General features: G+C 40.8%; 2 protein-coding genes across 2 annotated transcripts; both read right to left on the minus strand.

Moving 5' to 3' along the window:
- Nucleotides 1-977: 977 nt before the first annotated feature.
- LOC115129779 (toll-like receptor 13) lies at nucleotides 978-5360 on the minus strand. Its single transcript, XM_065018820.1, is given in 2 exon segments — nucleotides 978-3671; nucleotides 3674-5360. Coding segments are annotated over 2 exon segments (2910 nt in total). The 5' UTR covers nucleotides 5108-5360; the 3' UTR covers nucleotides 978-2195.
- Nucleotides 5361-9696: 4336 nt separating this feature from the next.
- LOC115129778 (toll-like receptor 13) lies at nucleotides 9697-21169 on the minus strand. Its single transcript, XM_029660489.2, is given in 3 exon segments — nucleotides 9697-15815; nucleotides 15818-16805; nucleotides 20855-21169. Coding segments are annotated over 2 exon segments (2916 nt in total). The 5' UTR covers nucleotides 16677-16805; nucleotides 20855-21169; the 3' UTR covers nucleotides 9697-13758.
- Nucleotides 21170-22752: the final 1583 nt, after the last annotated feature.

The raw sequence follows: 22752 nt of genomic DNA on the forward strand, positions 1-22752 counted from the left end.
TGATTTCACACACTGAAATCAAACGGAACTACCCTGGGCGGGACTTCCGTTCCGCAAGGTGGAGGAATTTCAATGTAGCACAAGAAAACAAAATGGCTATTTCCCTTGTTAGCTTTAGCATGCAAGCTAAATCCTCCCTTGTGCCTGAAAATGCAGCACATAGGATTCCCTTGGCAAGGGAAAGGTTTTACTTATAACGTATTATGTTCAAACCCTTTTCTGCGTTTTTTGACAATGTTTTAACCGGCAACAACGAAATGTGCCTTGGTCTACTCACGAGAGAGACAGAGATATATATCGCTGGTCAAGCTTACATCTCCTGAATTTCAATCGACTGGTTCTTTGTCCTTGCTCAAGAAATTAATAATGACCGAGCCTCCCCGTGTCTGAAACGCACCAGGCAGAAATGGCCAAACGCTCTTTTTCGCAGATTTCTATAATTAGCTTTATCAACCCTCAGAAATGTATTCGCTTACGTTACCCTGACTACGTCAGAGAACAACACAGAGGCGGGGAATCCTCAGCACACACACACACACTCACACAATAATGCTTGTCTACCACTCCAAAAATGTGTACGATAAACTTGGTATATTATGTCATCTGCTTTTCTATTTTATACAGGCTGAATCAAAATGAAAGCATCATTTTCTATTTTAGATTCCTATCAGGGGGCTCCAATAATGTCGTGCCTTTGACTATGCCGGATTAAGTAACATGACATGCTATTCTATAAAATAATTTATCCGTAATTACTATTACCTGATTGAGCTAATCATGTAAATGTAATTAACTAGAGAGTCGGGCACCACAAAATAATATTTATAGAGCTGTTATCTTCCGAATAAACTCTTAAAGACATCGTAATATTTTACATCAATAGCAGTCAATATTAATCATTCAGTCTCATCTGAAAGTTGTAAATTCTTGGTTATCTGCACGAACCCTGGCTAACAAGTTGAATCAGCAATACAAAATTGGATTTAATTATTTATTTACTAAATACCTAACTAATCACACAGAATTACACATACACATAATTAAATTTGACTAATATAACTTGATTACAAATTACGTCAAAAACGTCCCTAGCGGGCGGAACAGATATGACAGCTTGTTACACAAAGAAAAGGGCTAGGTTTGAGTGAAAGAGCGGGAAGAGTGAGGAACAAAGGGGCGAAGCTGTGCTATCGTAAATACAGTATCTTATGCATTCTAAATTACCGCCCATTTGGAAAAGGAAAATGCAATAAATATTTACTCTGAGCTTAGTTTCGGTAGGTTGGTGGTAGATGGAAGGCCGTGTTGCCCAACCGAGTCCTTTGGCCTTTGAAGAATGTCTCTGCTGGTAAATTGAATATGTTGTATAACGTCATTGTGTGGTAGACGGGATAGTCTGTCTGTTCCTTCCTAACCCTCGTTTGCAGTGGCTGTTGCTAACTCAACGGCTAGGAGGTATCACTTCTGTAGTGAATAAGAGTTCAAAGTCCATACCAATCGCAACCAAAGCTCATGCTGATGTTGGCTTCGTTCTGTAGTTATTATCTGGACCATTCTGACATCGGACCATCGTCCTCGGAACTCGGAACAGGAGGTTACATTGTCGTCAAGGATTTATATAGGAAGGGAGAGGAGGGCGTGTTTGAAAAGATTTATAGACCATGTCCCTTCACAGGGGCGGGCCACTGATTGAGCAGAGCCCTATCTTATGAAAACCCAAATCTCACATTTTAGAAGCTAAAATCGCATTTCATCCCATCACAAATAATTTCATATTCAAACATTTAAATTGAAAAACAATTCCATGTGAATCCGATAACTCTGATGTGTAGACTTTCCACTGTAGAGTTTATGCCATCTTATCATTGATGAGAATGTCTCAGATGACAACCGAACTGACATCATATTCATTAAGTACCACTGCATATGTTCAGTTGGTCGGATTACCAGAATATAGTTCATTTCCCCCCACCTTCTGATGTTCCCAGAATCTCTACGTTAACCAAGGGTTTTGCAAATGTAACATCAGTAGGGTAGAGAGAGGAAAAAGGGGGGAAGAGGTATTTATGACTGTCATAAACCTAAGCCCCAGGCCAACGTCATGACATATGTGTAAGCATTTCTTAATGATATTCTCATGCAATGTAAAGAAAAGGTTCAAAGTGTGATGGTTGTTTCAAATCAACATGTCACTATCACAGAGCCTGCACCCCAGAGAGGATGGGATTTTCTTCAGCAGGGCCGTCCTTGGTCTCTAAAGCCAGCCGTAGTTGCTGCCAGAAGACCGCGGTGTGCTCCCCAACTCTGGGCCAGCTCAGGTATGTGCGTTTCTTCACTAGCTTCCTCATCCGGTGGTAGGGTGACAGCTGGTGGGTAGGGATCTCCTCTAGGAACACCAGAATCAGGACGTCCTTCTGCTCATCAAAGAGCCGGAAGCTGGCCACCTGGATCTCCCGGGAGCACCACTCACTCTCCAGGTAGCGGTGGCTGATGACACAGATGGTCTTGCGGCTTCCGTAGATGCCGTCCATAATGTTATCTATGATTGGTTTGCCAGGCTGGAAGTCCCGGTGGTGGAGACACAGCTTCCAACCCTGTTCTCCCTCCAGCTCTGGCAGAAGCTCCCTCAGGACCCAGGGCTCATCGTGGGCGTTGTAGGAGATGAAGGCATCGTACTGACAGCCATGAGGCTTGTGCTTATTCCTTTGCTTGGTGTCATAGAGGAACGCCAGGAAGAGGTAATAGCCGTAAATGACCTCCCATTTCAGGAAGTGGTAGGCAAAGGATGCTATCAGGGTGAGGAGGACCAGACAAGTGGTCGAGATGTAGTAGTAAAGTCCTAAGTGTACTGTACAGAACTGAAGCTCAACATCCAACAGCTTGTTGCCCTTTAGATCGGCAGGATAGTTGCAGGTAAATTCTCCTGCACCAACAACTTGTGTTTGGTTGTCGCTCTCCATCCACTGGACAAACCAAGCATCGTTGCAGCCACAGGTGAAAGGATTATCTTGCATGTCCAGGTATGTCAAGGCAGGGAGAGATTGCAACACTGTCTCATTGACTGCTGTTATGTCATTCTTTCTCACCTGCAACAAAGTGACTCTACTGAGGTTTGCTCCTATGAGGAAATCTAAGGACTGAAGTCGGGCTTTGGGCAGATAAAGTCTGTTGAGACTTGGGGTTGGGTGAAACAGCTTTGGAGTGAGGGCTGTGAACTCATTCTTACTGATATCAAGGAACCACAACTGGGGTGTGTGAATGAATGTGTCTGGGTGCAGGTCCTTAATATTAAGACTCCCTGCCTGGAATGACAATAAAGATTTCAGACCTTCAAGAAAGTTGATAGGTAGATGAGACAGTCCCTTGTGACGCTGACTAAATATCCTGAGGTTCTCCAGAGATGTCAGATGAGAGAAGGGTGGAGGGTCTAATTTATCATCATTTACATATGTGATGTAATTACAGGATATATCAAGAGTTCTTAAGTGTGGAAGTCCCGTGAGCACAGTATTTCTTATGTCTATTTGAGTGATCTTATTTGACTGTAGTCTAAGTTCTGTAAGATTCACCAATCCCTCAAAGGCTCCATCTTCAAGACTAGCAATCTGATTGTCAAATAAAAGCAGGGTCTTGAGTGATGCTAAGCCTTTAAAGTCTCCTTTAGAGATTGAGAGCTCAGCTTATTGTATGACATCGACAAAAATTCTAGTTTGTGCAAACCACTCATGAATGCATCATTCAAGGTCAGGATTTTGTTTGATCCCAGTTTAAGGATCCTTAAGTCTTTCAAATCCTGGAATACACATCCTGGAAGGTTGGAGATTTGATTGTGGAAAATAAAGAGTTGTGTGAGTCCTGTAAGATTGGAGAAATCTGAGCAGCCCAGTTTATGGATGATATTGAAGCTGAGATCCAGGAGCATTAGTGTGGATATATTTCTTGTGGCATCTGGTACAGAAGAAAGCCTGTTGTGGCCCAGTCTCAAAGTACTTAGTTGCTCCATTGATCTGAATGATACCTCCGACAGCTGAATAATATTATTATTTTCTAAGTCCACTTCGGTCACTTGTTTACATGACTGCAGAAATTCCTCAGACAAAGCACTTATGTTGTTATGATGCAGTCGGAGCAAGCGAAGTGTGGGTATATTGCAGGCAAAATCAATGAGAGCCTTGACCCTCTCTTCACTAATGTCATACAGTCTCAGATGGACTAATGAGGAGTTGACAGTCTGCAGCACCATAGCCATCCTCTCCAAAGACATCTCAATCCCGCTCAGGTTGAGACGTTTGACGTTTCTCAGAAAATACCTGTTCAGCACATCCCATTCCATGTGTCCAAGTTGGCCACAGTAGGCGATGTCTAACACCTCAAGGTAAGGAAGAACATCTGCCGTGATCCTGAAGATTCCCAATGGATTCCGGGATAAATCCAACAGTCTCAGCTCTATAGAAGTGTTTGATATTTCCTGTGACTGGAAAGAGGTGAACCTGTTGCTCCCAATGTACAACTCCTGTAAGTGTGGTAATTGTACGATGGGCTGAACTTCCTTCATATTATAAAGGTTGTTATTGGTTAAATTCACTGTCTTCAAACTGGAGAGAGTCTGAAATGATGAGGACCCGATGGTTGTGATGAGGTTGTTGTCCAGATGTAGCAGGGAGAGGTTGGCTAGGACCTGAAACAAATGGTCTGACAGGGTTGTGAGTCTGTTATGAGCCAGATTCAGCTCTCGAAGCACCTTTAGGGGTAAAAGAGCGTCATTGTCCACTTGAGAGATCTGGTTTCTGGACATGTTTAGAATTTTGAGGTTTGACAGTCCTTTAAAATCCAACTTTCCGATTTTGGAAATATTATTCATGGCCACATCTAAAACACTTACTTTACAAGGAATATTTATAGGCATGACTTCAAGATTCCTGTTATAACAGAGTACTTTCATGTTAAAGTTGTCACTGAGATTACACCGGATTGTGCCATTTTTCAGGAAGTACCCACATGCTGGATCAGCTAGACCCCAGCAATACATCAGGAAACAAAGAAAGAGTCTCAGCTGAGAGAATGTAGGCCCACTTTGTTCTCCTGGCATGGTTATCTTGAGTGTCATTGTGAGGAGCTTGACATCTACTTCAGATCTAGAGAGAAAAACAAAGACAAATACAGTGACTAGCTGTTACATCATTTGGGGGATGGAAATGTAAGATAATTAAACAATTTAATGAAGTTGCAATAACACTGGTAGCTGTTGGTATTGTGGTCCTCAAAATAACTGACAGATTATTATTTATAGGTCATCCAAATTATCAACATAATTCACAAAACGTCTGCTTTACTGATAAAGACAAACTAGAGTAGAAAGGAATATAGGTAAAGACCACTATCAAATTAGAAATGAGTAGATAATGGTAATAACATTGTCTGAATAAGAATAAAACACACATTTGTATGATATTTTTGAAGAGATAGACCAGCAAAAGACAACTAAAAACAGCCAGACTACATAGTAATCATTTTTACTCACAATTGTCAGAGGAAGACAGTCACAGTGAGCACTAGTGCAGCATAGGACTGTGATCACCTGAGTCCCGGTTCTACCACCCTGCCCCAAAGAGCACTTCCCTGGCATTTTACTTCACTAAACTTCGTTCAAAATATATATTGGTATTTGTCTAGATTGATTTCTCACAAACAGCTACAACACAAGTGAAAACTTAACAGACTGGGTTGACCTGACACACAGTTGATTAAGGGGCAGAAAATAAGAAGTGACAGAGAGAGAGAGTCGGGGGGGAAGTCAGGCTTGTTTGCTCTCTCTCACAGTTGGACCGAATAAAATACTGATGCTGACCATATACGGGAACTTTCCGAGACCTGAGATATTTATTTCCTAGAACTAAGAACATTCTGATCCAAACATCAAACGGGTACTAACACTGACACTTTTTACATTCCAGAGAATTGAATGTTCATTTCTTTACCAGAAGTCGCCTCCAACACTGTTTTCTAGAATTTGGCAGGACATCCAACCGGCCTCACAACCGCCGACCATGCCAGCCCAGGACCTCCCCATCCGGCTTCTTCACCTACGGGATTGTCTGAGACCAGCCATCCGGATAGCTGATGAAGCTGTGGGTTCCACAAACTGTCAGAAAGCATCTCATCTGCGTCCTCGTCGTCCTCACCAGGGTCTTAAACTGCGTCGTAACCGTCTTCATTGGGTAAATGCTCACCTTCGATAGTCACTGGCATGCTGGAGTGTGCTCTTCACAGGCATTTTAGAGGAGTGGGACAACTTTATGCGAAGGAGCTTGTCGCTCTGCATGAGGCAAATGGTGGTCACACCAGATACTGACTGGTTTTCTGATCCATGTCCTACTTTCTGTGACCAGCAGATACATACCTGTATTACCAGTCATGTGAAATCATCAGGTTAGGGACTAATTCATTTATTTCATTTGATATATTTCCTCATATATATTTTTTTTTATTTTACTAGGCAAGTCAGTTAAGAACAAATTCTTATTTTCAATGACGGCCTAGGAACAGTGGCAGGGGCAGAATGACAGATTTGCACCATGTCAGCTTGGGGATTTGAACTAGCAACCTTCCGGTTACTAGTCCAACGCTCTAACCACTAGGCTACCCTGCCACCCCATATGAACTGTAACCCAGTCAAATCTTTGAAATTGTTGCATGTTGCATTTATATTTTTGTTCAGTGTAACATAAGGTAAAATTTATTGAGCAAACATCCCAGAATTGGAAAAGAAAATAGTAGATCTTGCTTGTATGTACTTTATGATGTAATATAACTAACATGGATACTGTTTCCCTTTGTGCATTGTTCTATTTCTCATTCATACTTCATAGACTAAATTTCATCCACAGGTGAGAGGAAAGAAAATGGAATGAAAGGGAGAATGACGTCGCTCTCATATCAAGGTGTGTGTGTGTGTGTGTGTGTGTGTGTGTGTGTGTGTGTGTGTGTGTGTGTGTGTGTGTGTGTGTAGCAAGAGTGGGAGTAAAGGTGTCATTCTCAGAAAGAATGAAGGAATATTAATATGAAGAGGGATGGCGAGGGGGATGAGTGAGTTAACATAAGTGAGAAGAAGGTTATAGAGAAAACAAACCGAAATTGGACTTGTCTGATCCATCTCACAATTGGACCGAATAAAATACTGACGCTGAACATATAAGGGCACTTATAAGAACTGAGGCATTTGCTGGCTGAGCTAGCTAGATATTTCTACCCAGAGACCACCAAAAAAAATCCTGATTGGATATTTTTTTCTCTTCAGTAGTAACCTTTCTCTTTCCAACACAAACTGAAGAGATGAATTCAGAAGGTCATACAAATTATTGTAAATATTACATAGAAATTTAAACAGAATTTTGTTTAAAATATATCAATACAATTGTAAATCCTTAGGCTTTTTCTGAAGGCATAGAAAGCCCCCCACTGCTGAATATCTCTCTCAATTCCTTGGTCAAGGAAGATGACTGAACCAGAGTTCTCAGAGACACTTCTGTCTACTTTGTGTAATAACAGTTTGTGTCCAGTAGATGACAAAGTATACAAAGGAATGTGTTCGTAAAGAAATCTCAGAATGCAATTCTAATGCAGCATATAACTTTCAAGAGGATACGTGTTTAGGCTCCCAATGAATCACTTAACAAAACCAACTGATGAAATTGAAACCCAGTCCCATAGAGATGACAGTTATAAGACTGTCCATAATGTGTAAGTCTCAGGTTAGAATTCAGTGCATTTTAATTGAAGATTATTGAGTCAGGGAGAGAGTTATTTCATTCAGATTCAGATCAGATTGTTTAATAGTCACATGAACAGGGTTGCAGGTGTGATTGCAGGGTAGAGTGAAAATCTTTGGCTTCAACCTCCAACATGCAGAACTAGTGAAATAAAATAATGGAAAGGGTGATAAAACAATAGAAATAGCACTATGTACATAATAACAACAATGGCATGCATGGTTAGATCATCTGTGAAGACAAGAGCTTCATGGGAAAGTGTTCAGTGATTTACAAAGCAGGTATGAGAGAAGTTTTCACAGACATCATAGCAGACATAGTCCTTACTTGTGAGCCGGAACTGATACCACATTGTGATACAACAGTAGATCTACCTTGCTTGTATGTTCTTTATGATGTAATATAACTAATATGGATACTGTTTCCCCTTGTTATTGTTCTATTTCTCATTCCTACTTCATAGACTTTATTTCATCCACAGGTGACAGGAAATAAAATGCAATGAAAGGGAGAATGACGTCTCTCTCACTCTCATATCAAGGTGTGTGTGTGTGTGTGTGTGTGTGTGTGTGTGTGTGTGTGTGTGTGTGTGTGGAAGGTTAAAGTTAGAATTAGTGTTAGTGTTAGAATTAGGTTTACGGTTATGGTTAGGAGCTAGGTTTAGTTTTAGGGTTAGGGGCTTTGGTTAGGTTCAGGGTTATGGTTAAGGTTAGAGTTAGGGTAGTCCATCTGTAAATGGCTCACCCAATCTACTTACCTCATCCCCATATTGTTTTTATTTATTTTTCTGCTCTTTTTCACACCAGTATCACTACTTTCCCATCATTATCTGCTCATCTATCACTCCAGTGTTAATCTTCTAAATTGTAATTACTTCGCTACTATGGCCTATTTATTGCCTTACCTCCTTACGCCATTTGCACACACTGTATATAGACTTTCTTTTTTTCTATTGTGTTAGTGACTGTACGCTTGTTTATTCCATGTGTAACTCTGTGCTGTTGTTTGTGTTGCACTGCTTTGCTTTATCTTGGCCAGGTCGCAGTTGTAAATGAGAACTTATTCTCAACTAACTAGCTTACCTGGTTAAATAAAGGTCAAATAAAAAAATTAAAAGGGTAAGGGTTAGATTTAGGGTAGGGGTTAGGGAAACTAGGATTTTGAATGAGACTGAATTGTGTGTCTAACCACATGGTTAGTTCTACAATACTGTGTGTGTGTGTGTGTGTGTGTGTGTGTGTGTGTGTGTGTGTGTGTGTGTGTGTGTGTGTGTGTGTGTGTGTGTGTGTGCGTGTGCGTGTGTGTGTGTGTGTGTGTAGAAGAAGTGAAACAGGGAGTGGGAGTAAAGGTATCATTCTCAGAAAGAAACACGAATAGAAACACAAAAAAGGGTGTCCTGGGGGATGTTTTAACGAAAGCGAATGAGGAAGTGAGACAGACCAAAATTGGACTTTGTTTGACCTTTATGGTGAAACTAAACTGATATGGATACTTTGTGTGACTTTCCCCTTGTATTTATCGTTCTATTTCTCATTCATACTTCATTGATTTTATTTCATCCACAGGTGAGAGGAAAGAATATTGAATAAGTGGAGAGAGAAGGACATAAGCACCACAGGAGGCTGGTGAGAGGAGGACGACTTATAATAATGGCTGGAATGGAGTGAATGGAATTGTATCAAACACATGGAAACAACGTGTTTATGTGTTTGATACACTCTTAGTAAAAAGGTGCTTTCTAGAACCTAAAAGGGTTCTTCAGCTGTCCCCATAGTAGGAGCCTTTGAAGAACTCCGGGTAAAACCCTTTTGGTTCCAGGTAGAGCCCTTTCCACAGAGGGTTCTACATGGAACCAAAAGGGTTCTACCTGAAACCAAAAAGGGTTCTACCTGAAGAACCTGAAGCTGCTGAAGAACCCTTTTGAAACCATTTATCTAAGAGTGTACCATTCCATTTATACTGTTCCAGCCATTACATTGAGCCCATCCTCCTCAATCAAGGAGTAACAAGCCGCCTGTGATAAGGACCTGTCTGCCACCCCTGGGGCAGTAGCCAGAGAGGCCCCACTGCCCATCTCCGGCATCAAGGAAGGCATGTGCAGCCTACATCAAAGTGTATGTGGACCCTGAGTACTACCACTAGGAGACACCCAGGCTACTGGCTTTCAGCAGGATCCGTCCAGAGCCTAACAAAATCCCCCCAGACATGATGGGCTGTGTGGAATAGGAGTCAGTGTGTCTGCGATCTCTGTTCGATGAATAACAACTGTGAACATCTGTACAACATGGTGTCTTATTAGAAAATTATCCAAACCTGCTGTCAATACATAAAATCACATCACCACAACACACAAGTCACTCGAACAATGTTCTTTGAACGCTTCAATTGATACTTTATTATCACATTTTATGCTGAACATTTTGTATGACAGATATCAAAATGTACAAATAAACTGTAAAAGTGTGATTATATTGCATTCATTTAGTAACAAAATCAATAATATCTATGACAAGGAAAAAATAATCTAATATGATCATGAATTGGCTTATTCAATTTACAAATATAAGCATTTCCTACCCTCTAAAAAAAATATTTGATAAAATATTGAAATTGCCCTTTACTACTAAAGCCCATAGAAACGCATTGAATAACATACTCATAAATGTAAAAAATAAAATAAAAAGTCTTTCCAAAAAGAAATCATACGGAATAAGGTTTTTGATGTGTCTGTCCCAGTGCTTAATTTAGCCTTTAGTTCATTCTCCGGCCCCCAGAAAGAAAAGTAATGTGAAAAAGTACATTTTTAAGGTGGGACTAATATTCTAAGAGTTGATTTTGGTTGGTTCGGCCCGGGTTATTGGTTTGTGTAACATTGTAAGCAATGTTTGAGACCAACGCGTGGCCTTGGCTGTGTGAGAAGCGGCCAGTATGTCTCACATAACTAGAATGAGTTTCACTTTCTATGACCTCTCTCCCTCTCTCTACTCTGATAGACATGAGCCTGCAACTCACATCTCTCATTTATTTCCTCATAGAATCATAGCCATGCGAAGGATTCTGAATGAACTGCAGCACCCTTGATACATTTAAATACATTTGCCAAAGTTATATTATTACTGCTGTCTGTTCAGAAATTGATTAAATCATTCCGAATAGCCCACTACACCATAACAATAATTTATAATTTAGTGACAGAGGATCAGTAGCTGTGGATTGTAACCTAATAAACAAGGAATAGCCTACATCCGGGAACGAGTGGCAAATCTGTCAGTGAAAAAACACCATGCAGAAAAAACAGGCCTTTCACAATATTTGAGTATTTTAAGTTCATTCAAGTGAAAACACAGGTTGTAAGGCAAATGACTCCTACTGAAAAGAGAAGACTCTGCTGTAGGCTACCAAAATATTTGATCAACTTCGAAGTATTATTTTTACAAAAGAGAGAGCGAGAGGCTGATTGAGTTAGCTGAGTGAGTCAGTCAAACTGGAAGCATTTTTAGGACTATAATTTGCCCCGCATATTGTAGCCTACAATATGTGTCTTCACACAACTAGGCCTAGACTATTGATGGATTCAAGACAAGGTCGTTTTTAATTGATCTCAGATTTCTCAGTTTGTCAGTGTCAAAGTAGCTTGTCATTTCGATCATTTTTGCGGTACTAAAAAATATTCTGGCAAAGTCTCCAGTCAGGTAAAATAACATAAAATTGCTGAAATTAATTTATAAAAGACTAACATTTTCCCGGACCCCAGGCTACTAAAAATGTTCTCCATGTGTGCAACTTCTATAAGTGCCTTAATTCTACTGCTCTATGCCACTACGCAAATGTGATGATATGCATGCAAAGATTTATTATGAAGGTAATTAATTTTTTAATTCATTCCGGTACCTTAGAACTCCCCAGGTCACCTGACTCTCGAGCTCACTTTTTATTGTTCCGGCACCTCCCGATTTACAAATTAATCACTGGTCTCTCCGATATCTAGGAGATACAAGAAAGCTGACTTTTTAAAATATATATTTTTTAAATGTAACCCCTTATTTTTGTTAGAAGAAAACTACCTTCATACTTCAATTAGTTTGTATGGGTTACCTTCAGCTGAGACCTGTGACAAAACGGAGAATATCACCTTGTTCGTAAGAGTCTCCCCTTTCCATAGAGTGGAATCAGTGCTGGTTTACCTTCAGATCAGGCCTGTGACTTTCCAAAGAGGGGTCATAATAGTTTGTAGGCCAAACCGTTTCGGCTGTTTCATGGTCTGACTAACATCGCTGTAGCTCAGCCACCTTCCACTGCAGATGCGGAAAGCCAACATAAACGGTTGCAAACCTAGTCTCAGAGCATTTCGCATTATTCTGTACGTACAGTGCATTCGGAAGGAATTCAGACACCTTGACTTTTTCCACGTTTTGTTACGTTACAGCCTCATTTTAAAATGGATTAAATAGCCCCAGTGCCTTCTTCTGAAAAACATCCCCACAGCATGATGCTACCACCACCATGCTTCACCGTAGGGATGGTGCCAGTTTTCCTCCAGACGTGACGCTTGGCATTCAGGCCAAAGAGTCAATCTTGGTTTCATCAGACCAGATCATCTTGTTTCTCTTTATGTGCCCGCTGAGGAGATGGTTGTCCTTCTGGAAGGTTCTCCCATCTCCACACAGGAATTCTAGAGCTCTGTCAGAGTGACCAACGGGTTCTTCGTCACCTCCCTGAGAAAGTCACTTTTGCACTGATTGCTCAGTTCGACTGGGCGGCCAGCTCTAGGTAGTTTTGGTGGTTCCAAACTTCTTCCATTTAAGAATGACGGCGGACACTGTGTTCTTGGGGACGTTCAATGCTGCAGAAATGTTTTGGTACCATTCCCCAGATCTGTGCCTCAAAACAATCCTGTCTTGGAACTCTAGGGACAATTCCTTCGACCTCATGGCTTGGTTTTTGCGCTGACATGCACTGTCAACTGTCGGACCTTATGTAGACAGGTGTGTGCTTTTTTAATCATGTCCAATCAATTCAGTTTATCACATATAGACTCCAGTTAAGTTGTAGAAACATCTCAAGAATCAATTGAAACAGGATGCACCTGAGCTCAATTTCGAGTCTCATAGCAAAGGGTCTGAATACTTATGTAAAAGGTATTTCTGTTGAAACATTTTATTAAACTAGCTACAATGTCAAAAAAACACATTTTGCTTTGTCATCATGGAGTATAGTGTGTAGATGTATGATGATTTTTTATTAATTTAATACATTTTAGAATAAGGCTGTAACGTAACGAAATGTGGGAAAAGTCAAGGGGTCTGATTACTTTCTAAATGCACTGAAAATCCGAAACACTCCATTTAGTATGGTATGTTAGTTTTGGCATAGTTGCATATGACAGATGGGTGGGCATATGGTTGCGAGATCGAATCTCATCACGGACAACTTTAGCATTTTGGCTAGTGAGGAACTGTTCAACTACTTACTAACTTTTTGCTACTTTGTAACTACTTAGCTTATTAGCTACGTTTTGTATTAATACCATAAAAAAATACCATAAAAAACATAACATATCAAACTACATTTGGCCTTGAAGATAAATGTACAGAATAATATCAATTGCTCTGAGACCCATGCAAAGAAACTGATATCTCTAGCTTAAACTAACTTTGATGGGGATTTTTTTCATATGCTACTTAGATTGACCCATGGGCACATCAATACTCTTAGGAACGTCTTAAAGATGCACTCCAGGATGATAAGCACAATAAAATCATAACATACTGTATAGTATGAAATTAATTCATAACATATAATACTAATAGGCAAAAAAACACTTTAGATGACGTGATACACAGGAAACGGGGACCACTTCTGGCTCGTGAGCACCACTTTCAAAACAACTGGCTGAAATTAGACAAAAGTGTGAGAGTGCATCTTCAATATTCTCATGTAAATATACAGAAAAGGTTCAGAGTGAGGTGTCACTATCAACGTGTCACTATCACAGAGCCTGCACACCAGAGAGGATGGGATTTTCCTCAGCAGGGCCGTCCTTGGTCTCTAAAGCCAGCCGTAGTTGCTGCCAGAAGAGCACAATGTGCTCCCCATTCCTGGGCCAGCTCAAGTACGTGCGTTTCTTCACTAGCTTCCTCATCCGGTGGTAGGGTGACAGCTGGTGGGTAGGGATCTCCTCCAGGAACACCAGAATAAGGACGTCCTTCTGCTCATCAAAGAGCCGGAAGCTGGCCACCTGGATCTCCCGGGAGCACCACTCACTCTCTAGGTAGCGGTGGCTGATGACACAGATGGTCTTGCGGCTTCCGTAGATGCCGTCCATAATGTTGTCTATGATGGGTTTGCCTGGCTGGAAGTCCCGGTGGTGGAGACACAGCTTCCAGCCCTGCTCTCCCTCCAGCTCTGGCAGAAGCTCCCTCAGGACCCAGGGCTCATCGTGGGCGTTGTAGGAGATGAAGGCATCGTACTGACAGCCATGAGGCGTGAGCTTATTCCTTTGCTTGGTGTCATAGAGGAAAGCCAGGAAGAGGTAATAGCCGTAAATTACCTGCCATTTCAGGAAGTGGTAGGCAAAGGATGCTACCAGGGTGAGGAGGACCAGACAAGTGGTAGAGATGTAGCAGTAAAGTCCTAAGTCCACTGTACAGAACTGAAGCTCAACATCCAACAGCTTGGTGTCCTTTAGATCGGCAGGATAGTTGCAGGTAAATTCTCCTGCACCAACAACTTGTGTTTGGTTGTCGCTCTCCATCCACTGGACAAACCAAGCATCGCTGCAGCCACAGGTGAAAGGATTATCTTGCATGTCCAGGTATGTCAAGGCAGGGAGAGATTGCAACACTGTCTCATTGACTACTGTTATGTCGTTCTTGCTCACCTGCAACAAAGTGACTCTACTGAGCTTTGCTCCTATGAGGAAATCTAAGGACTGAAGTCGTGCTTTGGACAGGTACAGGCTGTTGAGCCTTGGGGTTGGGTGAAACAGCTTTGGAGTGAGGGCTGTGAACTCATTCTTACTGACATCAAGGAACCACAACTGGGGTGTGTGAATGAATGTGTCTGGGTGCAGGTCCTTAATATTGAGACTCCCTGCCTGGAATGACAATAAAGATTTCAGTCCTTCAAGAAAGTTGATAGGTAGATGAGACAGTCCCTTGTGACGCTGACTAAATATCCTGAGGTTCTCCAGAGATGTCAGATGAGAGAAGGGTGGAGGGTCTAATTTATCATCATTTACATATGTGATGTAATTACAGGATATATCAAGAGTTCTTAAGTGTGGAAGTCCCGTGAGCACAGTATTTCTTATGTCTGTTTGAGTGATCTTATTTGAGTCCAGTTGAAGTTCTGTAAGGTTGACCAATCCCTCAAAGGCTCCATCTTCCATACTGGCAATCTGATTGTCAAATAAAAACAAATTCTTGAGTGATACTAAGCTTTTAAACTCACCTTTTCTGATAGAGCTCAGTTTATTGCCTGCCATCAACAAAGTCTCAAGTTTGTGCAACCCATTCATGAATGCATCATTCAAGGTCAGGATTTTGTTTGATCCCAGTTTAAGGATCCTTAAGTCTTTCAAATCCTGGAATACACATCCTGGAAGGTTGGGGATTTGATTATGGAAAAGAAAGAGTTGTGTGAGTCCTGTAAGATTGGAGAAATCTGAGCAGCCTAGTTTATTGATGATATTGAAGCTGAGATCCAGGATCTTCAGTGTAGGTAGATTTCTTGTGGCCTTTGGTACGGAAGAAAGCCTGTTGTGGCCCAGTTTCAAAGCACTTATTTGCTCGATTGATCTGAATGAAAATTCAGACAGCTGAGTAAGACCAGTATTTGATATGTCCACTTCTGTCATGTGTTTACATGACTGGAGAAATTCCTCAGAGAGATTACCTATGTTGTTATATTCCAGTCGGAGCACGCTGAGTTTAGGTATATGGCAGGCAATATCAGTGAGAGCCTTGACCTTTAGCCTTGAGCCGTTTACAAGGTCTTGCAATCTCAGATGGACTAATGAGGAGTTGACAGTCTGCAGTACCATACCATCCTCTCGAAAGACATCTCAATGCCGCTCAAGTTGAGACGATCGACGTTGCTCAGAAAAGACCTGTTCAGCACATCCCATTCCATGCGTCCAAGTTGGCCACAGTAGGCGATGTCTAACACCTCAAGGTAAGGAAAAACATCTCCCGTGACTCTGAAGATTTCCAATGGATTCCGGGATAAATCCAACACTCTCAGCTTTAAAGAAGTGTTTGATATTTCCTGTGACTGGAAAGATGTGAATCTGTTGCTCCCAATGTACAACTCCTGTAAGTGTGGTAATTGTACAATGGCCTGAACTTCCTTCATATTATAAAGGTTGTTCTTGGTTAAATTCACTGTCTTCAAACTGGAGAGAGGCTGAAATGATGAGGAGCTGATGGTTGCAATGAGGTTGTTGTCCAGATGTAGCAGGGAGAGGTTGGCCAGGCCCTGAAACAAATGGTCTGACAGGGTTGTGAGTCTGTTATGAGCCAGACCCAGCTCCTGAAGAGCATCTAGGTGTCCAAGAGCCCCATCATCCACTTGAGAGATCTGGTTTATGGACATGTTTAGAATTTTGAGGTTTGATAGGTCTGTAAAATCCAACTTTTCGATCTTGGAAATCTTATTCATGGCCAAGTCTAAATTGCTTACTTTCAGCGGAATATCTAAAGGTATGACTTCAAGATTCCTGTTATAACAGAGTACTTTCATGTTAGAGGGGTCACTGAGATTACCCCGGATTGTGCAGTTTTTCAGGAAGTACCCACATACTGGATCAGCTAGACTCCAGCAATACATCAGGAAACAAAGAAAGAGTCTCAGCTGAGAGAATGTAAGCCCACTTCGTTTTCCAGGCATGGTTACCTTGAGTGTCATTGTGTTAGAGGCTTCCCACTGAGCCAACACTGGTTGAATCAACGTTATCTCAATTTAATGATGTTGAACTCACGTGGAATAGACTTTGAATTGACGTCTGTGCCCAATGGCTTGCCGTCTTCTTCAGTTCTAGAGTAAATAACAAAGAATAATAAAGTGACTAACTGTTACATTTGGGGTCCTGATATATAGCATAATTAGATAATCGAATGAAATTGCAATAACATTGATAGCTGTTGGTATTGTGGTCCTCAAAATTACTGACAGATTATTAATGATAGGTAATCCACATTATCAATATAGCTCACAAAAAGTTTGCTTCACTGATAAAGACAAACTACAGAACCAGTCAAAAGTTTGTACACACCTACTCATTCAAGTGTTTTTCTTTGTTTTGACTATTTTCTGCATTGTAGAATAATAGTGAATACATCAAAACTATGAAATAACACACATGGAATCATGTAGTAACCAAAAAAGCGTTTAACAAACCAAAATATATTTTATATTTGAGATTCTTCAAAGTAGCCAACTTTTGCCTTAATGACAGCTTTGCACACTCTTTGCATTCTCTCAACCAGATTCACCTGAAATGCTTGTTCAACAGTCTTGAAGGAGTTCCCACATATGCTGAGCACTTGTTGGCTGCTTTTCCTGCGGTCATCTCATCCATCGGCCCAACTCATCCCAAACCATCTCAATTGGATTGAGGTTGGGTGATTGTGGAGGACAGGTCATCTGATGCAGCTCTCCATCACTCTCCTTCCTGGTCAAATAGCCCTTACACAGCCTGGAGGAGTGTTTTGGGTCATTGTCTTGTTGAAATACTATATAGTCCCACTAAGCACAAACCAGATGGGATGGCGTATCGCTGCAAAATGCTGTGGTAGCCATGCTGGTGAAGTGTGCCTTGAATTCTAAATAAATCACTGACAGTGTCAAAAGCAAAGCACCCAACACCATCACACCTTCTCCTCCATGCTTCACGGTGGGAACCACACATGCAGAGATCATCCGTTCACCTACACTGCGTCTGCATCTCAACACAGCGGTTGGAACCAAAAATCATCAGACCACAGGACAGATTTTCACCGGTCTAATGTCTATTGCTCGTGTTTCTTGGCCCAAGCAAGTCTCCTCTTGTTATTGGTGTCCTTTAGTAGTGGTTTCTTTGCAGCAATTCGACCATGAAGGCCTGATTCACGCAGTCTCCTCTGAACACATGATGTTGAGATGTGTCTGTTACTTGAACTCTGTGAAGCATTTATTTGGACTGCAATCTGAGGTGCAGTTAATTGCCTATTTTTGAGGCTGGTAACTCTAATGAACTTATCCTCTGCAGCAGAGGTAACTCTGGGTTTTCCTTTCCTTTGGCGGTCCTCATGAGAGCCAGTTTCGTCATAGCGCTTGATGGTTTTTGCGACTGCACTTGAAGAAACTTTCAAAGTACTTGACATTTTCCGGATTGATGGACTTTCATGTGGATGATGGACTGTTGTTTCTCTTTGCTTATTTGAACTGTTCTTGACATAATATGACATAATATAATATGGACTTGATTTGATTTGCTGAGACGCCTAGTGGTGTGTGTTGAAAGTGACCATTTACCAAATCTTCTGTATTCATTTACATTTACATTTAAGTCATTTAGCAGACGCTCTTATCCAGAGCGACTTACAAATTGGACCCCTACCTTGTCACAACACGACTGATTGGCTCAAACACATTAAGATGGAAAGAAATTCCACAAATTAACTTTTAACAAGGCACACCTGTTAATTGAAATGTATTCCAGGTGACTACCTCATGAAGCTGGTTGAGAGAATGCAAAGTGTGCAATGCTGTCATCAAGGCAAAGGGTGGCTACTTTGAAGAATCTCAAATCTCAAATATATTTTGATTTGTTTAACACTTTTTTGGTTACCACATGATTGCATATGTGTTATTTCATAGTGTTGATGTCTTCACTATTATTCTACAATGTAGATAATAGTACAAATAGAGAAAAACCCTTGAATGAGTAGGTGTGTCCAAGAGTTTTACTCGTACTGTTCATCAGAGAGGATAAAAGGAGACCACTATCAAATTAGAAATGAGTAGAAAAGGGTAAAAACATTGTCTGAATAAGAGAAAACACAAAACATATTGTATCATATTTTTTTAGGAGATAGACTTGCAAAAGACAATGAAAAATATAGGCAAAATACATAGTAATTATTTTTACTCACAATTGTCAGATGACAGTCACAGTGAACGCTAGTGCAGCAGGACTGTAATCACCTGAGTCATGGTTCTACCACCCTGCTCCAAAGAGCACTTCCCTGCCTTTAAACTTCACTATAGTAACCCTTTGTTTAAAAAATAGTTTTGTCTTGGTCTAGGATAGATTTAGACTTGTAAGCAGAGATCCAGCACAAAGTGACTGGGTAGACTAGACACACAGTTGATTAAGTTTAAGGGACAGAGGAGGAGAAGTGAGAGAGAGAGAGAGAGAGAGAGAGAGAGAGAGAGAGAGAGACTCAGTGAGCATATGTAGCCTTGCTATTGAGAATGGCTGCCTTAGGCAGACCTGGCTCTCAAGAGAAGACAGGCTATGTGCACACTGCCCACAAAACGAAGTGGAAACTGAGCTGCTCTTCCTAACCTCCTGTCCAATGTATGACCATATTAGAGACACATATTTCCCTCAGATTACAAAGACCCACAAAGAATTTGAAATCAAATTTGAGTTTGATAAACTCCCATATCCATTGGGTGAAATACCACCGTGTACAATCACAGCAGCAAGATTTGTGACCTGTTGCCACAAGAAAAGGGCAACCAGTGAAAAACAAGCACCGTTGTAAATACAACCTATATTTTCTCTTTTGTACTTTAATTATTTGCACATCATAACAACACTGTATATAGACATAATATCACATCTGACATGTCGTTATTCTTTTCGAACTTTTGTGAGTGTAATGTTTACTGTTACGTTTTAATTGTTGGTTTCAGTTTAGTATATTATCTGCTTCACTTGCTTTGGCAATGTTAACATATGTTTCCCATGCCAATAAAGTCCCTTAAATTGACATTCACATTGAAACAGAGAGAGAGCGTGAGAGAGAGAGAGACGTCATTTTCAGAATTTGGCGGGGGGGGTTAGTCGATTTACCATAAGTGAAGAGGTAGTGAGAAGAAAGTCAATGAGCAAACATCCCAAAATTGGACATCAGAAGAAAATACTGTTGTTGACCCCAATAATAAAGTGAATTTAGAATTCAGAAATCATAACTGAGAACTAAGATCTAAAGCACATTCTGATCCAAAATTCTAACTGGTTCTAGCACTTACTAATCTTCCGCTGTTGATGAAATACAAAATGCTTTGATTGCTGCTCATCCAAAACAGGAAATCTCTGAAACATCAAGTTATGTCTTATTGCTTGGTCAAGGAAATGTCTAAACCCGTGTTTTAGAAAACACACTTCTTCGTGTCTCCTTAGTGTAATAACAGTTTATGTCCACTAGATGACGGAATATGCAAAGGAATGGGTTAGTAAAGAAGGATCGGGATGGCAGGGAAAGCAACATGGATAGTAACTTTTTCAAGAGGATACGCATTTTGGCTCACGACAAATATAACCAAACAAAATCAACTAATCAAATGTAAACAAAGAGTTCCACAAAGCTGAACATTATAAGTATTAGACATTGGTCCTGAATGTGTAACTCTCATGTTTGAATTCATTGCATTGCCTTGGAAGATTATTGAGTGAGGGAGAGTTATGTGTGTGAGACTCTGCGAAGACAAGACCTTCATGGAAAAGGGTTCAGTGTTTTACAAAGCAGGTATGAGAGAAGTATTCACAGACATCATAGCAGACATAGTCTTTATTTGTGAGACAAAACTGATGTTCTTTATGATGTTCTATATGGTATTGTGGTCCTCAAAATAACTGACAGATTATTATTTATAGGTCATCCAAATTATCAACATAATTCACAAGAAGTTTGCTTTACTGAAAAAGACAAACTACAGTAGAAAGGAAAAAAGTCCATTAGAAATTAGTAGATAAGGGTAATAACATTGTCTGGATACGAATAAAACACACATTTGTGTGATATTTTTGAAGAGATAGACCAGCAAAAGACAACTAAAAACAGCCAGACTACATAGTAATCATTTTTACTCACAATTGTCAGAGGAAGACAGTCACAGTGAGCACCAGTGCAGCATAGGACTGTAATCACCTGAGTCCCGGTTCTACCACCCTGCCCCAAAGAGCACTTCCCTGGCATTTTACTGCACTAAACTTTATTCAAAATATATATTGGTATTTTGTCTAGATTGATTTCTCACAAACAGCTACAACACAAGTGAAAACTTAACTGACTGGGTTGACCTGACATACAGTTGATTAAGGGGCAGAAAACAAGGGGCAGAAAAGAAGAAGCGAGAGAGAGAGAGTCGGGGGGGAAGTCAGTCTTGTTTGCTCTCTCTCACAGTTGGACCGAATAAAATACGGATGCTGACCATATACGGGAACTTTCCGAGACCTGAGATATTTCCTAGAACTAAGAACATTCTGATCCAAACATCAAACGGGTACTAACACTGACACTTTTTACATTCCAGAGAATTGAATGTTCATTTCTTTACCAGAAGTCGCCTCCAACACTGTTTTCTAGAATTTGGCAGGACATCCAACCGACCTCACAACCGCCGACCACGCCAGCCCAGAACCTCCCCATCCGGCTTCTTCACCTACGGGATTGTCTGAGACCAGCCATCCGGATAGCTGATGAAGCTGTGGGTTCCACAAACTGTCAGAAAGCATCTCATCTGCGTCCTCGTCATCCTCACCAGGGTCTTAAACTGAATGCAGTTCGGCGTCGTAACCGACTTCAGTGGGCAAATGCTCACCTTCGATAGTCACTGGCATGCTGGAGAAGTGTGCTCTTCACAGCCATATTAGAGGAGTGGGACAACATTCCACAGGCCACAATCAACAGCCTGGCCAACTTTATGCGAAGGAGCTGTGTCGCGCTGCATGAGGCAAATGGTGGTCACACCAGATACTGACTGGTTTTCTGATCCATGTCCTACTTTCTGTGACCAGCAGATACATACCTGTATTCCCAGTCATGTGAAATCCATAGGTTAAGGCCTAATTTATTTATTTCAATTGATTTATTTCCTTATTTGAACTGTAACTCAGTCAAATCTTTGAAATTGTTGCATGTTGCATTTATATTGATGTTCAGTGTAACATAAGGTAAAAGGAATTGAGCAAACATCCCAGAATTGGAAAAAAATAGTAGATCTACCTTGCTTGTATGTACTTTATGATGTAATAGAACTAACTTGGATACTGTTTCCCTTTGTGCACTGACCTTCCCCTTGTTATTATTCTATTTCTCATTCATACTTCATAGACTATATTTCATCCACAGGTGAGAGGAAAGAAAATGGAATGAAAGGGTGTGTGTGTGTGTGTGTGTGTGTGTGTGTGTGTGTGTGTGTGTGTGTGTGTGTGTGTGTGTGTGTGTGTGTGTGTGTGTGTGTGTGTGTGTGTGTGGCAAGAGTGGGAGTAGAGGTGTCATTCTCAGAAAGAATGAAGGAATATTAATATGAAGAGGGATGGCGAGGGGGATGAGTGAGTTAACATAAGTGAGAAGAAGGTTATTTTCGAAAACAAACCGAAATTGGACTGGTTGGATTGGATATTTTTTTCTCTTCAGTAGTAACCTTTCTCTTTCCAACACAAACTGAAGAGATGAATTCAGAAGGTCATACAAATTATTGTAAATATTACATAGAAATTTAAACAGAATTTTGTTTAAAATATATCAATACAATTGTAAATCCTTAGGCTTTTTCTGAAGGCATAGAAAGCCCCCACTGCTGAATATCTCTCTCAATTCCTTGGTCAAGGAAGATGACTGAACCAGAGTTCTCAGAGACACTTCTGTCTACTTTGTGTAATAACAGTTTGTGTCCAGTAGATGACAAAGTATACAAAGGAATGTGTTCATAAAGAAATCTCAGAATGCAATTCTAATGCAGCATATAACTTTCAAGAGGATACGTG

This window comes from Oncorhynchus nerka, linkage group LG5 (assembly GCF_034236695.1).
Source record: "Oncorhynchus nerka isolate Pitt River linkage group LG5, Oner_Uvic_2.0, whole genome shotgun sequence".
NCBI classification, from domain to species: domain Eukaryota; kingdom Metazoa; phylum Chordata; class Actinopteri; order Salmoniformes; family Salmonidae; genus Oncorhynchus; species Oncorhynchus nerka.